The 18,443-nt window shown below is 32.5% G+C and overlaps 1 protein-coding gene across 3 annotated transcripts in view; it reads left to right on the forward strand.

Annotated features, from left to right (window-relative positions):
• Positions 1–18,443, forward strand: part of LOC132704370 (hemicentin-1-like) — a 119,246-nt gene that overhangs the window by 100,102 nt on the left and 701 nt on the right. For 2 of the 3 annotated variants that reach the window (XM_060674332.1, XM_060674334.1), the window contains 4 exons: positions 7,969–8,150; positions 10,302–10,392; positions 11,798–11,986; positions 13,742–17,504. In XM_060674332.1, coding sequence (XP_060530315.1) covers positions 7,969–8,150; positions 10,302–10,392; positions 11,798–11,986; positions 13,742–13,962 — 683 coding nt within the window. In that variant the 3' untranslated portion in view covers positions 13,963–17,504. Of the gene's footprint in view, positions 1–7,968; positions 8,151–10,301; positions 10,393–11,797; positions 11,987–13,741; positions 17,505–18,443 lie in introns of those variants that run through there. The other variant, XM_060674333.1, reaches the window with a different exon arrangement.

Consider the following 18,443-nt stretch of genomic DNA (forward strand, 5'->3'; position numbering starts at 1 on the left):
CTTAGATCGTTAAATTTTCCGTTTAAAGACGAAGAGATATATTTTTACATGTACATATTCCAACTTTAAAAATAAATGTTTAAACTTCTGAAACATGTTGACAGGTCACTTCGCGTTATGCAGCTATGTGTAAGAAGATGGGGGGGGACTCCTGTTAAGTTCTTTATGTATAAAGGTCTACGCCAGCGGCTTGCAAAAGGGAATTAATAAATTTTGGCAATTATTTTTACCCATTTGATTAAGAATATATTTAAAAGGTATTATAACTGTAAAAGCTACATAGATTAAATTATCATATTTTATTAGTAAGGCTTCGGCCCTCCTCTAGCTTGAACAACTGTCCCATTTCAGAAACTCCCTTTCCCCTGATGTTCATCATTCTCATTTTATGCACTTTATACGGTATCATCACATTGCTTTCAAATCCGTGGGTGATATCCCGGAGATGCAGTGACCTGCAGCCGTAGGTAACGAAACTGATGTCGTAAAATGACACTTTCCACACACTCGATCGGTGTGTGCAATTCGGTGTAGAATAATAAGAACTCGTCAGCTTTTTCAAAATCATGACCAACAATGAATGTTTCGCTGCCTTACATTCACAAACCTTATGACTGCACCACTAACACATAGCACCACAGGCTGGTAATTCTCCATCGACAGCAAAATGTCGAAGTCACAAGTAGTCAAAAATAGGTAACTTCTTTAGTGTCCTACTTAAAACAAAATGTATGTGGAGTTTAGTCTCTGCTGGAAACTGCATTAAAAAATATTGTATCCAATATTCGATTAATTTTCCACGAATGTCATACGCCGTAGATAATTATGACAATTATTAAATAATAATATTTATTTTCATCAAATTTCAGACTGGATCCATATGGGACAGGTAATTACATTATATAAACAATAGAGATAAACGTTAGGAACTGGCAGTGTTTTAAAGTAAAAATGCAATAGGACCATTTTCCAACAAAGTAAAAAAGTTTATTGCAGGTGTTTTATGTTGGCACGTAGAGAAAGAAAAAAAAACGAAAAATTCGATGACCGAATGTTCGTGGAAATCGTGAATAATCGCAGTAATAAAAAAAAAATGCAATACTTTTTTAAAATCCGACCACGAAAATGTTGACACGGACGCCTCGCATGTTGTTTATGACCTAAAAAAGCTGTTTTGGAGAAGCAGTAAACAGGGTTTAATGCAGTTTCGCTCAAGCAGATTTGACCGGCTGTTTAATTAACGTCATTCAAAATATCCGTTGTTGGCTTCACGGCCGATTCATACAGATGGATAGCACGCAAAACGGCACTTCTATTTGGGTATCGGAATTTATTAGCGCGAATTAATCTGTGCCAGTGTATAAAGTGGCAGATAAACCAACCACCGTTGCCCAAAATTCGAGAGAATTTTTATCCGAGCTTGAACCTGGAATTTAATTTTGAATTGTAAATAAATTGCGCTCAACAAAAACAAAGTTTATACATATTGGAGGCCATTGTCTATGTCTAATGCAAAGTCATTTTTCATATTGCTACCCAAGAATATCCGTTGTTACTACACAATCATATATGGCCACCACTATATTTTAGGTTATCATTTCATTAGAGTACCTGATCAAGAAAAAACAGTAATAAAATAACTTTTTTAATAGCACCGCTTTGTTTTTTTTTATTTTATTTAATGAAGCAACAAAATCAAGAGTGCATTATCATTCCACGGCCAAAGAGCGTATAAAACTATGAAGCCACACTACCCGGCGTAGCTTAGATGCATTTCATGAAATTTTTAGAGTAATAATGGTAATGAGATTAATGGCATTAAGAAATATAATTAGGATTTCATACCAATTTCATAAATATATTCGGGTAGGCGCTCTATCAGTGTTTGAGCTGCCAATCCCGAAAAGATATACATTTAATTTTAGATTTGCATTTAATATGCGACAACTGAAGCGCGGAAATGCCAAAAATTACATTTTTGAGATAATCAAGAAAAACTGCTAAAATTAACAACGATGGTTATAATTGCAGGTGTCCGTAAAAATAAGGCAAATGCAGGTTACTCAATTATAACGATAGGCACAAATTCCTTTCCTCAGGACATGTTAATATATCAAAAAATAGCACATACCTCCTTTGATATTCCCACTCTTTAACTATTTATATTAAAACCTAATGCTGCTTCAGTTTCAGCAGCATCATGGCAGAAAGTCAAGGAAACGGACTTGCTTACGACCAACCTTTGTGATGTTCCCTTAAGGATCCCATTCTGGTGTCACTCTTGTAAATATAGAAATTCCATCTTTTAATAGCCATTTCACGAAGTTTCAAAATACAGTTTTTAGTCATTAACAAATCAAAGTTGATAATTTGATCAATTTAATTAACACCTGGAAACTTGTTAGCAATTCTTATTAAAATATTTTCCAATTGTCAATTTTTATTATTTTTATTTATTATTTATCATTATTTTTAAAATAAATTAAAATTAATGCACCAAAATATTTACATCTATCGATTAGTCTTCAACTTAATCCAAAAAAAGGTAAAAGATCGGTATAGAAAAACTGACGAACGAAATGAAACTTAATTTTGGATTTTTTTTTTATCATTATGTGACACGAGTTATAGAGGTAAAATGTGCGAACTATCCCTAAAGACATCCATAAAAGCGAAACAAAGAAAATATAAAATCTAAATATTTTAGGTTTTCTTATACTAGTGGAGAAAAACACTTGATTAGGTAGATATTTCATCTGTGGGCATAATCAAGGTAATAGCGCTTTAAATTATTTTTAATCCACAGGGTTTTCGCCCCGCCTACTTTGTTGGTGGCCTTAATTTGGTATAATGATTCTATCAACCCCCATGTTTACCAACTTCTATCTTTGTTACATGAATTAATTAGTTTTGCTTCGAGAATACGCCAACATGCAATATAATTGGCGTTACACCCGTATAACGTACATTCGACGTCTATTTTGGTCAAAGTGCAGTGATGTGGCTGATTCCATTTCCATGTCGCAAAACCAGGGAATACGCTCCGGTGTATCTAGTCCTGTTTTTGATCTTAGGAGACGAATGACAGGCGTCTTTCACTAAGTAACACGGATGAGAATTTGGTTTCGCCGACTTCAGTGCTGCAAAAAACAACGCGATTTTGTCTGGTTTGTTAGTCTTCTAATTAAGAACTTATTTAGCTGCTAGAAAAATCCGGCTTCAACAACTGACCTCCCACGAGGTCTGAAAATATTTCCCAATGAAATGATTTGTTCTGAATCGCTATTTATTTCTTTTACACTTCATCCGATTTCAGTGTTTCCAGTATACCGGATGACCTACTTGAAGTAAGTATCTCTCTAACCGAATAACCGATTTATACGCAGGAATCAATCTAAACCAAGCTTTAAAATATTTGAGCCAGGCGGTTTTGCTGCTTCCGCAGATTACTTAGTCTTATGAGGTTGCATTTTCTAATTTTTTTAATTTATTATTAAAGCTTAAGGCCATAATGTATGCCGTTGAAAGTTTTGTCAATTTGGTCAATTACTAGAATTATACAGTTAGAGTTGTTAATACAGAATTTGTCCAGTTTGGAGAATCCTAATCCTAATCCAATCCTAATATTTTGGTGTAAAGTATCTCCAGTATACAGATCGATCATTCTATGAATCAAGCAGTATATCTGATGTTTCGACTGGCATTGTCCCTTACTTATGTCAGAAATAATGATTTAGATTTACCTCAGAAATTATGAATTATTTTCCCGAAATTCTAAGCTATTTTTCAGAAATTCTGACTTGTCTGAGACATTACTATCACCAGCTCCATAGTCAGAATATTAAAATAAGTCCTTGTCTAATCGGCCATCTACGTGAATCACCCTGTATAGTGCATGCAAATGAGGTAGTCAATTACAATAAAAATTCAATGACAGAACACAACAATACAATGATGAGAATTATTAATAGGAGAAATATTTATTCAAAATATATAAAGAAGAAAAAAATTTAATTCATATTTTAAAATATTTATATCACTGTGTAAAAGATATATGTTTTAAATTGTTGTCTATTTTTTTATTATCTCGTGTATTATAGTCGGGGAAATATATGTTTTTGATTTTTTTATTGGCTTGTTGCAAATTTAATGTACTTGTGAGCTTTTTTATTTCGATTCATAGCCTGATCCTCTTTAGAAACGAAAATAACTAATATTTCATCGCATTCAATTTACTCGAAGCAGCAATAAAACTCGAACGAGGGCTCGTTTTTTCATATAACCTATTCATGGCGGCTTAGATATTGTAAACCATCAACTATATCCATGGAGTTGCCTAATTCGCGCAAACAAAAATGGGAACCCAAATCCTGATTAATGCGGTTAATCCTGAATAATTTTCTCTTGTGTTACCCGGCCCTAATTTGATCGTTAAAGTTTGCCCATGCTCGCCGGAACGATTTAAAGTGCAGCTCGAGTCTGTGTCCCAATAATACGGGACCAATTTATTTTTGACAAATGTCTTGTACTCACTCGGGAAATGTTTTAAAACTTTTTATTTTATATTGAACTCGTAACCAAACCGACAAAAGTCAATTTAGGCACATTAAGTTTTATAGTGTGTATGTAGTAATTTGAACCATAGAGAAAATAATGTTTTTTTTAAGGCAATGATCAAATTTAAAATATTTTCTCAAAATACGCGGTGTTATCACGTTTCGCAAAATGATACTTTTCTCAATTTTCGTAAATAAGACACCCTGCATATTATTGGATTTTCGAATCACCCCTTTAATAGCAATTTCAATTATATAACATAGTACGGATCTCTGACTTACCGTTTTTGGATTATTTGGCAATTATTTTCCAATAACACATACGAGAGGCAATATACTATCTGAATGAAACTAATTATGTCTCAAATGCCATTTAGAAATAACATACACTACTTGATTCTTCAAAACGGCGGACATATTGAAAAACTGATTTAATTAATTTTACTTGCAAGCAATATGCATTAGCGTTAATTTTCTGTAATCATTACACGCAGACATTTAAACCGAGAAATAAGTAATTTGAAAAATTTGACAACATTGTGCAAAGCTTAATATTCTGTTTTTAATAAGACTTTTTAACAATGCTCTAAATCGGTTTCTGAACAAGATAGTAAGAGCTAATATCCAGTTTCATATCTCAATATTTAAATCTTATACCCAGTTCTGTTATTTTATCTGCCAATTAGGCCAAAACGGTAAGTCAGAGACCCGTACTATGTTGTGGTTGAAACTGTGGCTATTCGAAAACCCAATAAAATACAGGGTGTCTCATTTAAGAAAATTGACAAAAATATCATTTTGAAGTGGCAACACCGTGTATTTTAAGAAAATATTTTAAATTTGATCATTGCCTAAAAAAATTATTATTTTCGTAAAAATAACAGATAAACAAAATTAAAAAGTTATTAAGCAACCCGACACTGATTGTTTAAACGTAACCCGAATTCTGAAGATAATAGCTAATAAGTTCTAAAAGGGGCCTCACAAACCCATACTCATACCGTTGAATTTGTCTTTAAAAGGACTATCTAAAAATGCACTAAAAAATTTAGAGTGTTCTATTTAAAAAAATTTAACTTTGTTTACCACCCTGTATAGAAAAAAGGGACCATTAAAAAAATGTTATTTTAATAGAAACAACTTTTGTATTTATTTTTTTTTGTAACGCTCGTATGTTCCTAGATAAGGTTTAGGCCCTTCTTAAACAGACCAGCCTGTACATTTTTGCAAAACAGCACGAATAGGTGCCTGAGTGGCGTGTGACGTGACCCTCAGAATTGACACTTTCCGCATTAGTGAATGAATAATTGGGTATTTTCGAGTAGGGAGTAGGATAAAATCCTTTCAGATTAGATCTATAGCAAACCATTTTTCGATAAAACACAAAAATAAAAACTTCTTCAATTTTTTAAATTTTATAGCTACTTCCATTACTTAAGCTATACACCTAGAGACAAAACAGTGGCATTTTGTATCATAATAAAATAAGTGTCATTAAGCAATCATGGAATTTGTTCACCAACAACCAAACGAAACTTATTTATATAGAAAATATCAGCCAGTAGAGGCCAAGCGATCATTTGCGGTGCCAAAAAACCTCTATTTAAATGACCCATCGGAATAATGTGCACGAAAATCGATAAAAAGCACAACTATGTAAATTCAAACTATTGTTAGACACGAAGGTCATCTGTAATTGAACGGTCGAATGTAAGAAGCTTCCGATAAAGCCGTGAGTTCATATAACACGCCTACATGAAGTAAATGGAATCGCAAATAACATTTTTAGTTTTCTTGAAGTTTCAATAACAAATTTTATGACCTCAACTAATATAAAGTGGTGACAAAGCCTTTTTAGAGATTACAAAACCTATAATGTTTTCAAATTTAGGTAGTAATACGGATTTATAGAATTTATTACTATCAACATTACATTACATTATATTGCAGAACTCTATTATTAAGGGTATATTAGTGTTTTAATAAATCGTTTAGAGATATGTGTAAACATGTATTAGTCCTTCTCTGTTGTTTTAATTTGGAAATGATTTTATTAGTGCCGCTGCCACTCTGTCTTCATTAATTTTGGCCATTTTGCTTATTTTGCCTCTAGATGAATGTATCAATAGAAAACTGGATCGCGATCTATAGAAGAATTTGCAAGAAAAAAAATTGCTATGGTTATCTCGTTCTTGGGAATGAATTAGTTTTATCAGCTAACCGATTGGCGTGTCATGCATACACATCAATTTTCATGTGGAATTTACCATAAGCCCAGCTGATAATTACTAAGAAAAAGTTTAATGAATATGAAACCCAGTAATGTATTTTTTCTTTATTATATATAACAGGTAAAATGGATATTATAAATGATCAAACAGCGAACTAAAATTCAGAATCTGGGTAATTAAATATCAAATGACTGCTTTGGTCCACTTCACTAAATTAACCAAAAATTGGGTGGCTCCAACCGCATTTTTATTTATTTGTTAATTTCATCAAATTCACAACAATATTGACACCCAGAAAAGGTACAAAGGTAAAAAAAACCTACAAAAAAATTCAATACAGCACAATACAAGACGAAATATAAAATTTCTTCACGCGCATCACTTATACCCTCCCTCAGTATCATTCTGGTAAGTGATTATAAGTTTTAAGAGGTATTATATAGCTGCTTCTCATGGTACTAGTCAACCTATGCCGTGGAACTCGTTAATAAGGCGTTCTAGTATTTAACTGTGAACTTTTGCAGATGTTAAAAAAAAATGCAAACATATAATGAAATCACAGGGTTTCTTCAGTTCTTTGAAAAGGTCTCTATAGGAAAAGGTACTCTTTTTACATGTTATTGTTCTTATAATCTTTTTTGCAAATCCAATTCAATTAGGCAGAGATTAACGCTCTAAATAACGTGTTAATTGGGGTTTCACCCAAATCTAAATTAATCTTACAAGGGTTGTTGAAGAAAGATGGCAACGTGACGTTCAACGGAGTTGCAAAACCATTAATATATTATCTACTTCGTTGGCAATTTCCGTTCGACCTCCAACGATCTGTTATACTGCGGTCTGTATCTGAATTTTGTGGTTGTTAATTTATATTCGCACTACTCGCTTCATCCAAATTGGTTAGCCGGTTAGTTTTTTTTTTAAGTACTGACAATGGGTTTTAGATTCATCCGTTAAAAATGTGCTGTTGCCACTAGAAAAGTTGAACTGGAAAACTAGCAATTACTTAAACATCACGTGGTCTGTTTCATATTAGAAATCGTGGGAACCTATTAAAAATACTTTTAGTATCGCACTATAGCACAATATGTAGCAACGACATTTATTCCTCATTATGATGTTCCATTTGCTGGTGAGATTTAACATCCTGAGACATATTTATAACTTATTGCTCATTGCAGACCAACCAATTTGGACGCTCAAATACGAAAAGCAAGACATAGTCTACGGCATTATGGGCGAATTTGTAAACCTAATTTGTGACGTCGAATCAGAACCCGCCCCACAATTTCAGTGGATGGAAAAAAATGGCAGGCGCAAAATTGGAATGGCAACCACAAACGGAATGACATCTATATTGAAGGTAATGTGGTTAACATTCGTAATATTAACTTTTCGTTAAATTAGATTGCAAAAAGAGTAAAACTGGTATAAATATTATAATTATATTGGTTTACAATCACTGCGATTTTCTAGGCCGTTAGGGCATGGTCTGTAGCTTTTCATACCAAAGCTTTCAGCTGCTATGGCGGTATACTTCGACCAGAATTATAGTGCGTTCACAACCGACCCCGTGATTAACTTTGCCTACTGTTTTTTACTCCAAAACCGCAGACCCTTATCCGTAATCATTCCAGGACCGTCCTAGGAATTTATCTACCTACACTAACAAGAGAGATATAAGTATGTTGTTAATAAATTAGTACAAACTAACAATTTATTACGTTCTATGTCACTTGTTTTTATTGCTGCTCCTACTTCCCCTTCTGAATTTCTTATAAAATTGTAAACAATCAAAACAACTTGTTTAGCATCTGAAGACAAATGGATCCGTTTTTTATTTGCTGAGGTTGTTCATCTTATAAATTGTCATTAGGTTGTTTTCATGTCTTCTTCTAACAGGGGAGTATCTGTTTCATTCCACGATCTCCACATTTTAAAGTGTTAAAAAACAGGAACCTTCAAAAAATGTTTAATTGTAAGATTCTAATAAATATTTTTCTGTCTTATTATGACCCTTTATCTATCGCAAATATAATCTAGTGCCTCAAAAAAATAAAAATAGTCTTGAAAAGACTCTTGTTGTTTACAAATCGAAGAAATACGTAAAAGACACAAAAATACAAGAAGAAGAATGTCGTTAATCGACAGGAACACATGACAAAAATGATTATTTTGAAAGTTACCTGTACGATAAATAGAGTACAGGTACCTACCCTTACAATTTGAACTATCCAGTGAAAAAAAGCCTCGCAGGATCAAAGCTCGACAAACAGGTACATAAATACGTACTTACTTTAAGGATCACAGTCAAATACGTAATATATACGAACATATTGCAATTTGGATTAAACTCTTAATAACGATACATTTCACCTAATGTTAAAATAAACGCTTCTACTTACTTGAAAATACCACGCAGCATCAATGCTTAATCCAATTTAAAACGGTCCATTTAAGCGTCAAATAAAAAAATCAAGTTTCTACAAATATTCGTTACGGTCCATCTCAGGTAAGACCTACTTAATGCACCACGGTCCTGCTAAGATCTGCGGTTAAGGTACTGTAAAATACTTAAAACGTGGAAGCAATAAGTGCTCTATATTTTTGGTCGTACAATAGCTATTTAAATTGGAGTATACCTACTTTCAGGTGGCCGGACGTGAGGCATACTGAACGGTTAACAAACCGGTCAGGCCCCTTTCTTCCTTGTTCTTATAAGGCTTCCTTTGCGTTTTTCGAAAAATGTTCCTATGTTCCATTACGTTATACCCATATAGATGTACCCTGCCGACAGTGGATTTCTGGACTCTTTACCTGATCGCAATTATTGTATTTGTACTATGGGTTTGAAGATTGACTTTATGTTGTGTTTAACTATTATTTTGCGGGCCCGCTACATTACTACTGTGATGTATGGAAGGAAAACTACACCGTCCGGATGCGTTTCTATATTGTCTTCGTCTTGAATTCCCTTAGTTTTGTAGCCATTTGCTTGTTTGGTTATATATAAAGGGTGAACACAATATTCGTCAACACGGGAGTTCTATCCACTACATACGAGACTACATCGGGACTCAATTGACATTCATAAACACACAAGCAAGTTGAAAAAGCGTGAAAAAAGGTTACAGATAAGCAAATATGGCATAAAATCCACCGAAAACGCACACGAAGGCGTAAATGAACAATAGACATCGGTTTGGTAACCGCTCAGTCCACCTCACGTCCGACGGTCCCAAACCAGGTAAGATTTAGACAACCGGCATCAGTAGTGCCACAGTTGTCGCGTTACAATGTAGTCTCCAATAAAGATGGTTACCGTAGTAGCAGCTTGGGTTAACCCGGAAAATCGCAGTGATTACATTTGTTACTTTCATGGCTGACAATCTAATTCATATGGTCAAATTGAGAGTGGTCCTTGTTTCTGTATATTTATAACGTTCTTTTTTCGAATGGCTTGGAGTTTTCAATATGTTTTGTAAGTGTAATAAAATAACTTTAATATGTTTAGTTGAAAATGACCAAAGAAGCACTAGGAAATTACACCTGCATAGCTAAAAACCCCCACGGAAAACTAGAAGTCCATTTTACCTTGACAAACGGTAAGTGTCTAATGTTTTCTGTGAGATCGACAATAAGAATTCATTAATTTGTGTTTGCTTATTAGCTGTAATAATACTGACACAGGTCGGGTAGACGTTATTTTGCTGGATTCAGTAATATCGATTCAAACGAAAATTCAGTAAAATAACTCTTATATAACTATCATTAACAATGTATTGCCTGAGGGTTCTATAAATGGCCACTTTCGATACCAAGAAACTGCAAAATGGCGTTAATATTTTATGTCACAAATAATATTGTCAGTCTCATCCAATACTTTTAAATAAAAAATCATGGCTTACAGCCTCTTATACATTGGTAAATTCTTACTAAATTTATTGTTGTTCCCTATTAGCGACCAAAAATTTGTGTTGCTAGTCCAACATATCAAATATAATTTTAAAAAATACTTAATTACTCTATTATTTTCCTCAATTCCTTAAGACCGTCGATATGAATTTCAGTTGTTGTCTCCCGCCAAATTCTACACTACTGGAAAAATTGCCATTGCAATAATTGATTGTAACTATAAAATCATTATTTTTGCCTGATATTTGGAAGTAAAGCTCCACAGTTGGTGTAGGTACTTATTAATTATATCAAATGAAACTGCGATCAGCATTAACAAAAATCATGGTGTTATTTATTGCTGTTTCTTCCAATGAATAGATTCGTTTAAAAACAAATTGTAGCTTTCAAGATAACGGTTTTGTTACACTTTAAATAAAAGAGCAATTTTAATAACAAGAAAATATGAAAATACTTATTTGATCTAAGTGATTTGGGTTAAATCTTTAAAATATTTACAATTGTTATTGAATGAACTCGACCAAGTAGTACTTTAACCGTAAACCTAAACCGTAGAGATTTTCAGCTTTCTCTTGCAATATCATCTAAGCCTTAATAACTACTATTTTCTTATTTCCACTGGAAAATTTGTTTTATGAGATTTTGGCGCAGAGCGTAATATTTTCGTAGATGCTTTAATGGAAACTGTATATCCGATTTGAGAGAATATAATTTTAAATCCCGCTTATGGAAGCTTGGATGTATTTTATTAGAGTGGCCTGGCGCTTCAAACGCGATAATAGACAGATAACAGAAATAATTGCTAATCCAGGTTTCTTATTTATAGAAACTCTTAAAAAAGATCAACAATTATGGCCATCTTTTGCAAATTTTCTCTTAAATGGCATTACGGATTGCTGTTTTATGTGAAAACTTAAAGAGAATTTTGATATCGCGAAAGACCCTTTTTCTTTCACCTAAGTGACAAACAAATGTTTTAGCACCATTATTATGGATAATTGTTATGGATGATGTTGTGACAAGATAAGTCTATAAGGCGCTGCTAAAACCACTACCACCAAAATGTGCCTTGCTAATAATTTGAATTTTTTTTAGGAACCATTCCCGATCCGCCATCTTCCATTCAATTGAAAAGTGCTGGTTTCGATCACCTGGATTTGGAAATAGAAGGTCCTGAAGATATAGACAACACAACGGAAACAATGATGATTACCGGATTTCGCGTGGAATATAAATCGAAAAATAGTACCGAATGGATGGAAAAAGACTATGAACTAGCAGAAGGTGAGTGACATGAGATTTGGTTTATTATAATTACGTTGACTAAGTGAGTGTATTCGTGCTGCTCTGCAAACTTGTACGCAAAAGCGTATGTCAGTGGAAAAAGTATACATGTTGATTAAGTCACTGGTTTAATTAGCAATCGCTCCGCTGTGGGATAAATAATGTCATCAGTTTTAGTTTCAGCTGATCCCGATTTGGCCTGTGCTCTAGGTCATGGATAATCAAAGTCAATGAAATAATTGTAAGGCATTTTCTATTCGATGAGGCGAATTTGTCAATTAGCCGCTATTATAACCCGATTTAGCTATATATTTTTAGTGAATATTTCGATTTGATAAATCAATTTTTTGTGGCAGGGTAGCATTAAATATGTATAAAGTTTTAAATTACATGTTTGTCATTGTTTCTATGTTCTAAAAATAGTAACTTTAAACACCAGAAAAGACGTCACGATAATTTTAATTGAGAACAGTTTGCCCTAGACAAAGGTCTCCAGTACAATTCGTCAAAATGATGTAATATTTGGCTGCCACATTTTGAGATAAAATAAATCGTAAAATAATAATAATAATAACAATCCTGTATACCAAAAAATATTTCTTAAGCTAATTTTGACACTGATAGTTGATTTATTCTGACATCTAAAAGTTGTGTAAATTTAAGAGCTTTTAAGTTAACTTTCAGTTGCCAACTTGTGAATCGCATTGAAACACACATAAATATCATTACCAAATTTCAAATTTCTTTCTTCTTCTTGAATGATTTGGACTTGAGATTTTGATCACTTGTGATGAGTGATTTGCATAATGCATAATATGAGAACAATCTGCTACACTGCCATTTTAAACAAAACATATTTTATAGCCAAAACTAACCAAAGCAGTTGGAAGGCGATGGATTAATAATATCGTAGCATACGAAAAAAGCTGAAATTATGCATTAAGTATTATATATAATTTAAGGCACAATTTTGCTTTTCGCGTACTTAATTTTGGCAATATCATTATTTGGCAGTATTAAACACGCGATTAGTTTTGGTTAGTATTTAATTAATAAATTAACTTAATTAAAGCTATTGATATTTGGGCCCATAAGAACAAGTACAAGTTATATGGACAAAATAAATTTTATATGGGGAACGTTTATGAATGGATCGAAAAGAACCGGAATTATATTCGACATAAAATTGGTTTTCTGCAGAAAAGCTCATATTGTTTTTTCCTGTCTTTTTACACTGCGTAATCATTTTGCTTTACATTTACTTCAAGATTGTTTTTAATATTTTTAAGGATAAACGACAATAGAATAATTAACAAATCAAGAATTTAAATCTGTATATGATGAACCTTTATGTAATATTGATTTTACTTTTAGTATATTTTTAAATTAAAGCTATCGGCAAGGTACCTCATAGCTTAAAGAGCTGTATAATTTAATTGATTGTCTCGGGTTATATTATATACAGTTCAAGAAATTCAATGAAAAAAAACTCATTTCTAACGCTGGACCTCTAGTGGTTATTTTAAAAATATCAATTTGAAGACGAATTTCTGAACCAATTTGTCTTTTGCTTTAGTCCTAGGCAGTCATGTCTGCTTGATTATAACTTCTAAACTTTTAAGGTCCAATTATTAACATTTCAATCATAACAGGACGTGATAATAAACTAGGCTTCAGTGGTATATGGATTCAAAAAAAAATTTCTATTAAAACTCAATTAATCAAACACAAATAAAGCTCGTTTTTGTATTTCAGATAAAGCCTACGCGTTGACGGGACTGGAAAAAAACACCTTTTACCAAGTAAGAGCGGCGACGAGAAATCTCGCTGGTATAAGTGAATTTACCAACACGTCAATTTTTCGAACGCAACCAAATCACGGACTCACAATTTCCGCTAAATTTCCCTGTGCCTTTAGTTTTACGGTTAGTTTCTTAGTTTATATAGTTAGTTTGGCGGTATGTCCGATTTCCTAAGCCTTAATGTTTGTACAGTCACGGTAAAAAAAAATTGTGCGTTTCGGGTATATTTACATCAGATCAAAGATGTTGAAACATTTTGCATTTTCACAGCAATATACTTCTATGCCATGACTAAGTTCACTTACTTCGCACTTCAGTGATAACTCGTTGACATACAAAGACATCTGGCAGAAGTCTTTTTTTTTTCTTATCTCAAAACAATAATCGACGTGTCTTAGCACCATGACCTCTACAAAAAGGCGCTGAAACGACTGTAAACAATCGATGAGCCATCACGAAAAGGAGAATAATTCCAGGTCGCTATAGGAAAAATTGATGCGGCCACGCGACTTAGAATCTAAAGGCCACAAGATGGGCAAGTTGAAATTTATCAAAAATTATTCATTTTAAGGTATGTGAGCTTCATCATCGTCAACCCCATCAAATTAAATCCACGGTAGTACTAACAGCAAAGTTGAAAACACCTCGTTTAATCAAAAGTGGTTTTTATTATTATTTATTTATTTATCATTAATTTTACGGACGGAGTCAATTTCTACATTTACATTTCTAAATTTAATACAAAAGTAAGAACTTAAAGTAAAAACCTAGGCCACAATCTCCCAAGCTAAGGAGAGAAAAATAAATAACTATTGTAAGCTATGTTTTGTTATGTTATGGTTGCTTGAATCTGATTCCTAAACCTACACTCAGTAGTGCACATTTTCATTGGCCAGCCGTCCATAGTTGGTCCTGTGATACGGTCCAAAAATGTACTATTTGGACGCGGAATTCGTATTAGTGTCAAAAACCCAATTTTTGATAGAATGGAGGGATAAAAACAACTGGAATTAATAAGTTTGAACAGCAACATCAGGTCGGCTTCGTCACGACGAGCTTAAAGCATTTTCAAACTTAATGAGTTTTCAAGAGCCACATAATCGATGTTAGCCAAGGCGACACTCAACTTAAAAGCTATATATCTAGGAAAACGGTGCTGAACTTGTTTATTTATTAATTTCTTTATTCAATGCCAATAATATAATCTCTACTGCAAGTGCAGTGCCCTCTATTTAGCTGTTCACGACAGGAAGAGGATTATTTAATAACATTTTATTGCCGATAGAAATATTCTGCTAAAAAATAATATAAAAAAACAAAACCTCTGGTAGTACTTCTATAGATGGTTCTTAAAATTTAATTTTTTATTTAGAATAGTGCAACCACTTTAGTCCAAACACCTAACTCTCAGGCCCAATTCAGATTATTAAATTGTACGGATTAACGAATATATAATAAAAACATCTGTGTAAGTTTTTACATTTTTAATATGTATATATATTAAATTTCACATACTACATATGTAATGTACCTTATTAACTAACAAAACATGCACCTAATATTATTTTAAAGAACAAAAACAAACCTAAAAAATAAAACATTAATTCCTTTCCGGAACAGTAAAGGAATTTGTAATTTTTGTTTGACACTGCATCATCATCTTTCATGAAACATGGAGTTTCGGAATTCCCATCAGAGTCAGAATCTTCGACAACTTCTCCGAATATACTAGCTTCAGTCAATGCGTCGCTGATTGCCTTATCCCATGTTTCGATCTCTTCATTCGATAAGCACTTGTTAAATTTTTTACCTAACTCCCTAATCTCTTCTAGACCATTTTAAATATCCTTGGATCCTGAATCTCAAATTTGTCTTACTAAGCGCGCTAACCAAGCCTCGTTCGAAGAGAAAACAACGTCCTTCAATGTTATATCCTTCAATGCTTGCGGAATATCAGAATCAGTACCAACAATTTCTTGAAGCAACTTGTTACGATAAAACAATTTTATAGCCTGTATAGCACGTTAATCCATTGGCTGTATCAATGGCGTACAATTTGGGAGAAGGAAAAGCATTGAAATTTGATTATCGTCGCTATACAATTGAGTAGGGTGTCCAAGTGTCCAGGACTAGAATTGCCATCGAACTAAGGTTAAATTATTTCATTGTACTTCTTACTGATGGACCAAACTCACTGTGAAACCACTCAGTGAAAATTTCTCTCGTCACCCAAGCTCTGCGTTGACCTTTGTACGAAATAGGAATATTAACATTTCTAAAAGAACGTGGTTTCATACCTTTACCTAGGAACAACAATTTTAATTTATGGGATCAAGAGATATTGCAAGAGGGCATAAAAGTGATTCGACTTTTCGCCCTGGAGAAAATGCGCTAAGATTTTGTTTGGAAGAACTGTCCACAAAAGCCCACTTAGGTTAGGTTTTTTTTTTCATTATTCCAGCAAAGTTTTCCACAAATGGCAAGACTGCATCGCGGTCGGTTGAAAGTGTTAAGTGTTAAGTGTAAGTTGTTATTTCTCTGTAAAAAAAAACAAGAAATTGGTGTACCTGTAAAAAAAGGGAATTGTATCAAAAAGAATTGCAAGATTTGATATACTGCCTGGCTCTATGAAGTTAAATAAAATCGCTTAAAAATAGAAAAATATAATATTTTATAACGATGGACCAGAATTAAACTTACCTTTTGTAATTTAATGACAGAACAGCGTAAATAACGACTTTTCGATTTTAGGAGTTGCACTGAGTTTCAATGTCTCTCTGTTGGAAGGACAGACATCATTTTAGTGGAGAAATGCCATTTTTTTGTCTTTGATTCTCTTTATATCAGTTCCTGAAGCTTTTCGGATCCTATACTTTGAAGTAATACTTGAATAACTCATACCGGCATCAATACCTTCTATAACTTTATTGATTTAAATCACACGTGCTTTTTTTTTGACATATTTGTCTTTTAAATTAGAAAAAAGATTCCTATTTTTCAGGTTTTTGTCCTGTAACATTCGCACTATCGAGTGGTATATATCTTAATTAAAAATTTGAATCTAATATAATAGTTAAAAAATATATTTATTTTTTATTGTAACATTGAGTTTTACGTTTTATTATTTAAGCAAAGTATTTTAAACAAAATACAAAGCCACTTTAAAGTCCCAGAACAGCCGATACATAAATAGTATTTCTAAATACATTATTTAGTTTTATAATGCTCTTTTACGAACGAATAGGCTATAGCCCTTTAAACCAAAAATTAAAGTGTACGATTTATTTATTTTTAATAAGGCAGTCAATATGTCAAAAGTAATTAATTACAAAAGCATTAGTAAAACGAATTAAAAACCGAAGTGGATTAACAAGATAAGAAGGGCCGCTTATACTCCAATATTCGACTTCGAAAAAATTTAAAAAATGAAAAAGTTGGATATTTTCATTCCTTTAAAAATTCTTTTTAGCATGCCAAAATCAAATTAGAAAAAGAAGTAAGTAAATTCAAAATTTTTTTGCTATCGAATATTTTGTGCCTCTATATATTATATTTTACAATAAAATTTGCTCAAAGAGAAAACTAATGGCAAATATAAAAATGACTAGATTAACAAATTAGGAAATATTAAATATTAGCAATTTCTTAACTTGTTGTTATATATATTATATATCACCCGTTCGTTTGTTGAACTTCAACTGGAATCCTACAGGCGTTTCGCCAAGATCTCCCCTGGCATCTTCTAAATCTAAATTGAACTCCTATAATATATGTATATATATATATATATATATATATATATATATATATATATATATATATATATATATATATATATATATATATATATATATATATATATATATATATATATATATATATATATATATATATATATATATATATATATATCAATTGAATTTTTTTTAGTCTTCTTTGCTCGATTTATTTTGTAGTTAAATCAGTTTTGTTTTCAATTTAGATTTAGATTTAGAAGATGCCAGGGGAGATCTTGGCGAAACGTCTGCAGGATTCCAGTTGGAGTTCAACAAACGAACGGCACTGACATTTTTATCCAGAAATTGGAAGAGATTTATATCAAAATGTCGTCCCATAATGATTAAATATGTATGTACTTCGTACCTTAGCTCCATTATCAGCGCGACGTTTCAATTTTTTTGAATCTTCAAGACTAACTCTTTCCATTTAGTAGGATTGCAATCTTGCTCCGTTTTAAAATATATGCGCAATTATAACCAAAAAGTGAAATATGGAAGAAGTTTTTGCAAAGATCAATCACTAAAATGTAAATTACTTTTACAATATTTGCGGTCTCGGGTAAGAATCCGGCAGGAGAACTGGCGTGGTATGAAATACTTATCATTTTTGTTTGAAAAAACTCCGTTGACCTCTACAATTACTCACTCTCTTCTCTCTTCCATACTTTCTCTTAAAAAAAAAATGTTAATAAATTAAAATTAAAACTTTGATCGCTTTCTGCATCTGAAATCTAATGTAAATGTACCCTACATATAGGATGTCGATTTAATCTGTTATCATCTGTCATTACAACAGAAAGAAAAGCATGGCGTCGGTGATGTCTAGTGAGCAACGATTTGTAAAATTTAAATGAATAAGGCCATTTGGGTGATATA

The sequence above is a fragment of the Cylas formicarius genome, unplaced genomic scaffold, assembly GCF_029955315.1.
Source record: "Cylas formicarius isolate icCylForm1 unplaced genomic scaffold, icCylForm1.1 PGA_scaffold_7__23_contigs__length_41026272, whole genome shotgun sequence".
In the NCBI taxonomy this organism is placed as follows: domain Eukaryota; kingdom Metazoa; phylum Arthropoda; class Insecta; order Coleoptera; family Brentidae; genus Cylas; species Cylas formicarius.